We start from the raw sequence: 8062 nt of genomic DNA on the forward strand, positions 1-8062 counted from the left end.
TGTTTCATGCTTTACTCTCACTTTGCCTATATTTTGGGGGAAGTGAAATATCAAATATTGACTGATACGTCTAAATAATAAGTCAGAAGGGTGCAAGTAAGCTCCCGAAAGTTTAAAAGGTGTTGGTCTAACAAGACCAGTGATTTATCCTGATTAGAACGCAGCCGTGATTATTACATGATCAGATGCTTTTTATGAAGAAGCATCATCGTCTTCTCCTACATCCTAGTGTCTCGCTTCCCTTCAACTCATCCATCCCCTCCAGCTTCTTTCCCCAAAAGAATATCCACAAACAAAACAGCAATGTAATGAATATTGCTCATTTTATTGTGAAAGATATATATTTTATAAAACAATGTACATATAGAATAGGAGCAATATATATATGGCCCTCTACAGGTTAATGATATAATAACACTTTTTGCTCAGAAGAGCGTACAATCCTAGTGTATAATATTATTATTACATATTCATATTAAAGTTCAGAGAAATAAAACTCTACTTTGCCCAGCTACCTCACTTTCAGGAAAAAAACTAAAGCAGGGCTTTTTAGCCAAGCATTCCCGATAGAAACCTCCTGTCCAATGACCTGATTTACCAAAAGGTCATCCTACTTTTAGGCCAACAATGAAGAAACTAATTATGAATCTGTCTCTACACGTATAGATGCTCAGTCATTATTCTCTGTTAATGTAATTCTGTTGTAATCCACACTGAGACCATTCGTGATAAAAAGCACAACATCAAATGTAATTTAAAAATACAAATTACTTGCTCACCGATCATAAAGAAAGTTGGTGTTAGAACGAGGATTAAATCCAACTTCCCAAATTCCATTTATTTATTTCAAGATATGTATGCTTTGCCTATAGTGACAATGCCATGCCAGATGAATAGCAACAATTCATAAAATTAGTAAACTAAAAACAATACATTTCAGATAAAATTACAATTATAAGCCTTAGGTGGAAAAAGCCTCCCAGAGTAGAACGCTTTTTATCTTCTTTCTAAAAGCTTTAAAATCTTGCAGTTGCCTTATTTCCTCAGGGTCAGTGTTCCAAAGCAAAGTCCCAAACCACCGACAAGGCTCGCTTGCAGGTTGCCTGTGAATGAACGACTTTAAAATCGGGTCCCTCAAGCAATCGTAAATCTGAGGAACGTAGGAATATTCAGGGTGCACTGAAGAGCTCTGACAGATACTTTGGGGCATTCCTTCTGCAGCGCTTTGTATACCAAAGTTAACATTTTGAACTTGAGAAGTTGTGTGAAAGGCCAACCAGTGTCTCTGCTTTAATAAAGCACTGATTGAAGTTCTCATAATCAAAGCAGAAAAGCTCGTACTAGGGATGCGCTTGGCCTTTGAAATGACACAAGTCTGTACCAATTCATGTCTTTTTTTCAAAAGACCCAACAGAAACAAAACTCAAAATTTCACTTATTTTCTTTCAGATGAGACCCTCCCCCCAATGAAACAAAGCAATATTGTTGGCCTGGGCACCCTTAGCTGATACTCCTTGACATCATCGGCCTACAATAGTTAGTAAGGGTACGCGGTGTTTTTCTCTCGTGTCATTTTCAGTTCATGTCGTGTTTTGGCTCGATTTCATTTTGAAAATGGGTCCTTGAATGAGATTTTGCAAGCAGGGTTTGCTCTGCCTGAAGTTGCAGGAGAAGATGAAATCCTGTACGTGGGCAACAGATGCGCTCTCTGCCAAAAGGGGGCCGTCAGACTCATTTGCAGGTCTTTTGCATTATTTTTGTGCAGCGTTCATTTTCTTGAATCAAATCTGATCCACAGTGTTGTGTAATATCACACAATGTCACAGTAAAACAGTAATCTGTGAAAAGCTCCCTTTGTGGGTGATTAATCGCTCTAGTGTTGAAGGGACAGTCCTCTACCTTGCTTAAAAAATGGTTCCTTTCATTCTGTCCTGCAAAAGTACTCATCCAATCCAATAGATTTTAATGGGTCTTGTCCACCATCCATGTCCCAAAATATCCTCCAAAACGGTGTTTGAAAATCCGCTTGCCTCTTGTTTTGCAACGCTGCACAGCACATGACCTCTGTAGTTTATAACAGCAAATTTAAGCTAATTCATGTTGCTGCTCCCTGACTCTCGCTCTGTAAATAGCGCTGTGCTTCCATTAATGAAGCTGGGGGGGGGTTTTTGCCCACACATTCAGCTCCATTTCATTGCCTGTCCTGCCATTCAGAAAAGTAAAAGTGACATCACACAGATTCCCGCTGAGAACAGGTTGCAGCCATTAGGAGCATTTTACAGGAGGATCCAGCAGTGCTGAGCAGAATCAGAGAATGGAAAGAGAATTAGAGCAGCTATAATATGTATTATTTCTATAGCACCATCAGTGGTGCCAGCTAAGGCACATGAATAACATTACTTTCAGAAGAAAAGTGGGAACAAAACAAATGAGAACTTTAATATTTTTCTGAGACTGCATTTGCTCCCCTTGTGAGAGTCGGAGCAGCAGTCTCTGGCCCAGAGTCAGACCTCTTTAGTCAGGACAAACCTTTTACGCGCTGTCTGTTACTAAGCTAACATGGACTCCTGCTACTTTGTTCTTGAGTTGGGGGGGGCTCAAGCTTTGACGCCAGATTTCCTTCAAAAACACAAAATTGTCCGGAAGCTTTCTTTGAAATCACTGAACAGAAGGCCAGAAATGATGGGATTAGCACAGATTTTGGCAGTGGCCAGAGCTTGAAAAATGAACAGCCAATAAGGAGGCTGTGAAAAAAAATATTGACAGATGATCATTATTTGAAAGGGGGACCAGCAAATTAAGAAGACAAGAGTGAGAACGAGCGCCTTCCTGCCCCCTTCCGGGCTGCAGCAGCTCTGCGTACCAACCGGTCGAGCAGAAGAAGTCCCTTTGATGACAATTGAAAAGAAGCAACAACCGATGAGCAAGAGGGGTATAAAGTATCCAAGAGCAAAGCTGTACACGTCATAAAACAAGGCCCACACATAATATGGGTAAAAAATCGTGCAGATCTCAAAATATACGCCTGCGTACATAATCACTGGTAGGCAGAACAGGACTGAAAACACCCAAACTGTCGCACAGATCAATTTGACAACCCATGCCTTGCGCCATGTGTTGGATACCATTGGGCAATAGACAGACAGACAGCAGTCAGCGCTCATCACAGTCAGAAAACAAGCACAGGTGAATGGATTTTTACGTACAGTCAACATGAGCGTGCACAAAAATGAACCAAAGGGCCAGTGGCCTAAGAGACGGTCAGTGACCTCGAAGGGTATGACCAGTGCTTCGAGCATGTCCATCACAGCCATATTTAAAATGTAAATGTTGGTCACAGTTTTCATCACGGCATATTTAAAAACCACACATAGGACTAAGGTGTTCCCGATAAGTCCAATTACACATATCACAAGAAGAAACAGGCAACTGAGAATGTCACGGCCGCTGTCATCTGGAGAGGCTTCGAATGTGTCTGTTAAGTTGAAGAATGGCAAGGAGAAGCTTTCATTCTCTAGGAAATCAGTATCCAAATAGTTCATCTTTCCTCCTCCTCTTTCTAGAAAGTTAAAAATAAAAATGTTATTTCCATAAAATTTTACATGCATTAATTTTACAGTGTATTCCTTTCACCAAGGAAACGCTTTTGATTCCTGTGTAAAGCTTGTCTTATCCTATCCATCGAGTATCCAAAATGTACCTTGCTATTGCTTACCTTTCTCGAATCAGGCACCTGTTCCAGTCTACAGTACACAGAAAAAGACAGATAAATAACGGAAGGAATGTCTTGTTCAATCTCTGGGAAAGGAGACATAAATTGCACACGTTACAAAATGTTCCTGGGAGTTAGAGAATAAGCTCCTGCCCTTCTCTCCTTCAGACATTGCTTGATATATTTGAAGTTCTCAGGATTTATTCTCCTCAGAACAAGGTCATAAAAACCTAGGATGCGCCTCACATATGAGGGTCGTTTGGAAACTGCCCTACCTACATTTAAAATCAAATCTGTCCCACCAAATCTGCCCAGCACACAATTACACCCGCTCATTTGTGTACAAATATTTTTTCAGGAAAATTTACACGCATGATTTTGAAAATGCAAAAAAATGTGTGAGCGACTGCCCATCCTGAATCCCCACCAGAAACTACAGACAACAGACAAGTCCGACTTCACTTGCAAGAATCAGTGAGCAGCGGTAACAACAGAGAAACATATTAAGGTCGGCAGAAAAAGACCAAATGGTCCATCCAGTCACCCAGCAAGTTTCTTATGGTAGCAACTGCCGCTCCGTGCAAGTTACCCCAAACCTTGTGCTAAGGGTAGTAATATTTACAATCTGAACCAAGCAACTGTGAAACCCAAAACAAAATCACTGCCAGCAGAGTGAGTAGCTTCCTGATAATTCAGACGATGCTGCTGCTGCTGCTGCTGAGCTTTGCTTTTGGACTTGGCCATAGAAGCGGTCCTGTGCTTTTACTTTATGTCTGCTTATCAGTATCCCAGACTGTAAAAGTTGGGATCTGTGTTGGTTGTCATCTGAATCCAATTCCTTCTATTTCCTCAGCTGCTGAAGCAGAGAGCAATGTTGCATTTGTGTCACAAGCATCAAGGCTTATTGGTTAAGGGCGGTAATCCCCATGCTGTCAGCTAATGGTAGTAACCGCCGCACTGTGCAGGTTACCCCCATGTGCCCTTTTCTTCATTTCCTACAGTGTCTATCCCATGCCCCTTTGAATTTTTTGACTGTTTTTGCCTTCACCACCCTCCGGAAGGGCCTTCCAGGCATCCGGCATCCTCTCTGTGAAGAAATATTTCCTGGTGTGTAAAAGCGTATGAGTAAGTATGGTCATGTATATGGTCATGTACACGCTTAAATCTCTTACAGAGTAGCAACTACAGTGCCGTCTTCTGAACCCCGCCCTGGAATGCCTCTGAACCGCTCATTTACTCCCTGGTAAAAACTCTCACACAAAATCAAAGATACGCATAGACTCTCAATGTTTATAAAATAGCATAGACACACGTACATGCTGCTCACAGGCATATATGCTATTTTCATGCATGGAAACCTTTTAAAATACACATAGACTCTCAATGTTTATAAAATAGCATACACACATGTACATGCTGCTCACAGGCATATATGCTATTTTTATGCATGGAACCCCTTTGGGATTAGATTTTTAATGTTCTCTGCTGGAGCTGCTGCTGCCCCTGCCTCATCCAGTTACAACCAGAGAAAGATAGGCACGTATAGTATTCTGGCTGGTCCAGATGTTGCTGGTAAAATGTATGTTCCTCCTCTTTGCTTAACAAACAAGAAGGAAGTCGGTCAAACAAAGCTGTGAGGAATACAAACACAGAACGGCCGATGTCCTCCAAAATATTTATTCACTGAAATATTATTTTACAAATAAATATTTTTGAGGACATTGGCCGTTCTGTGTTTGTATTCCTCCTCTCTGCTTTGCAACTTGCACCTGTATCTGGATTTGACCCTGCGAGTACAGAGTGGGGATCACACGTCTATTAATTGTTGCCCTGGAAAGCACTTTGTAATTGGGAAATAAGAGGTGCAGCCACTGCTTAAATCTGACATTCTCCAACACCTGCTGGCCTGATTTGCATTTTCCTGATGCACTGTTTCAGTACTGTCAGTGCTACCTGCATCTTATCCTGGGACACTGATGTGGAATCCAAAATGATGAGGGGAATGCAACAGCTCCCCTATGAGGAACCTGCCATACTGGGTCAGAACAAGGGTCCATCAAGCCCAGCATCCTGTTTCCAACAGTGGCACATCCAGGCTACAAGTACCTGGCAAGTACCCAAACGCTAAGTCTATTCCATGTTACCGTTGCTAGTAATAGACTTATCTGTGCTTAGGAATCTCCTGATTGTACAGAGAAATTTTGGGAGAAACCACCTTTCAAACGCCTTTCTTCTGACCAGGGCACACACATCTTCTCTTCTGTCACTGCTGCTGCTTTCAGCCCCCAGACACGTTTCGAGTAAGAAACAGAGATCATGCCAGCAGATTTCTATTTGCAATCTTGCAGAGACTTCTAAGCAGAAGACTGCACTTGAGGAAATAAAGCAGTGAATCCATCTTTTCCTGGTGATGTCTTTATAAAAGAAAAGCAGAGCCCAGGAGCTCCGAAACCTCATTCAAACAGTTCCCTGCCCTGGACATTACTTACGAAATCCTCTCCCCCTGGAGATGAGGCGACAGGACCTCGTCTGGCTGCTCTCACAGCTTTTCTTCCAAGGAAGCTGCGAGTCGTGCGTCCGGGGCGGGGGCTTGCACTGGGCGTCCCAGGACGATGACATTTGCCATTTGCAGGACGAAAAGTTAACCCTTGAAACACCAACGCGGGAACCAAAGTTCAGCGAAAGGACGGGGATTTCCGTAGCAGGGACCAGCAAATGCAGCGTGGGACACAGCCGGAGTCTGAAGAGGTTGAAATGTGACTTGCAGCTTTGGCACCCATCAGTGCAGTGTCCTGGGGATTTATTAGTGATCCGAGGTTAAAATGTGACTTGCAGCTTTGGCACCCATCAGTGCAGTGTCCTGGGGATTTATTAGTGATCCGAGGTTAAAATGTGACTTGCAGCTTTGGCACCCATCAGTGCAGTCTCCTGGGGATTTATTAGTGATCCGAGGTTAAAATGTGACTTGCAGCTTTGGCACCCATCAGTGCAGTCTCCTGGGGATTTATTAGTGATCCACAACCCTCAGCATCCAGGGAAGCCCTTGCTGTGCGGTCCCCATCTCTGTGACCGCCCGGTTTTATTCTTTTTAATTCTTTATTCAGATCAAAAGCCCCGAGTGCGCCCGGCCATACTGGGTCCGACCCACTGATCCATGATTCCCTTCCCTCATCTGAGATTGCTGACTGGGGCCGCTGGCATGGGTTCGGAACCGCCGGCCCGACAGTGGCCCTGTTTCGGCTTCAGGGACCTCGGGGAAATTACTGCTGGGTCGGTTAAGCGGGTCCAGCAACCACCATCGACAAAGCCGATTGTCTCCGCCTATCCTGCTGCAGGGTCCTGAGGGCCACCAGACCCCTCCGCTGCACCTCCTCCTCCTTCTTCTTCTTCTTCCATGTGCTTTCTGTTCTGCCTTTCAGACCCTTCAGAGTGCATTTCCTGTTTGTACCTGGGGCAATGACCACAAGGAGCAGCAGTGGGAGGGGTGGAGAGCTTTCCCACCTTTTCGGAGGGAGCTTTGAAGCAGTGGCGTAGCCAGAATTGATTTTTTGGGTGGGCACAAGGTTAACATAGGTGGGCACAAGGCACGCAGGTCTACTAGTTGTTTTCTTACTGATAAATAATGCCATATACTGCACCCTAGAATGGCTTTCTAAGTAGTTTGCAACAGCCATTATGTGTCATGTATGAAACTTTAAAATAATTTACTTCAATTATTTCAAGTATAGAAAACAATCAAATCCAATCATATAATAAAACAAAAATTAATGTATTCTTTCATGAACCATCTTTGCAGAAACCCAGAAATCTTCATAAATACAGTAAAATATAATTAATCATCAGAACAGGTGCAGCGCAGAGCTAGGGCAATTCACATTACAAGTAACATGAAAAAAAAAATTCAAATTCTGGTGTAATCTCAGCAAAAAATAACCCTCCACTGCTATTTTGTGAAGTAACAAACTCTTGCAAAGAAAGAGGCATCTGGAACCTTGCCAAACAATCACAGCACTGACTCTCAGGATTCAAACAGCAACCTTATGAAAAAGCAGCAATGCAAATACTACACCAGGCCCTAGAACATTAATACATCACCTATGGGAATAACAGAACAGACTGGACTATTACTACAGAGAAACTATATGCTAGAAATACTCATTTCTGTCACAAACAGGCAAAACTGAGACCGACCCTTACCTAATATAGAAATAAGAGACTATAAATTAGAAACAGAAACATGTAGATAAAACCAAAATAGAAAGCCTGAGAAACTAAAATGTCTGAACAGTGGAATACTTAAGAAAGAGCAAAATACAAAAATATAAGAATGCACATTCCCAAAGATGACAT

At 42.6% G+C, this 8062-nt stretch overlaps 1 protein-coding gene across 1 annotated transcript; it reads right to left on the bottom strand.

The window, feature by feature from the left end:
* Nucleotides 1-306: 306 nt before the first annotated feature.
* LOC115076135 (somatostatin receptor type 5-like) lies at nucleotides 307-6227 on the bottom strand. The gene is made up of 2 exons (XM_029577265.1): nucleotides 6202-6227; nucleotides 307-3559 (listed from the first exon to the last, which is right to left on the bottom strand). Exon 2 carries the CDS (start codon nucleotides 3540-3542, stop codon nucleotides 2622-2624), a length of 921 nt encoding a protein of 306 aa, XP_029433125.1. The 5' UTR covers nucleotides 3543-3559; nucleotides 6202-6227; the 3' UTR covers nucleotides 307-2621.
* Between the last annotated feature and the right edge of the window lie 1835 nt (nucleotides 6228-8062).

The sequence above is a fragment of the Rhinatrema bivittatum genome, chromosome 14 (assembly GCF_901001135.1).
Source record: "Rhinatrema bivittatum chromosome 14, aRhiBiv1.1, whole genome shotgun sequence".
NCBI lineage: Eukaryota > Metazoa > Chordata > Amphibia > Gymnophiona > Rhinatrematidae > Rhinatrema > Rhinatrema bivittatum.

Bases quoted from the DNA above. Each gene is read 5' to 3' on its own strand.
- LOC115076135 (XM_029577265.1), bottom strand. From the start codon at position 3,542: ATGAACTATTTGGATACTGATTTCCTAGAGAATGAAAGCTTCTCCTTG.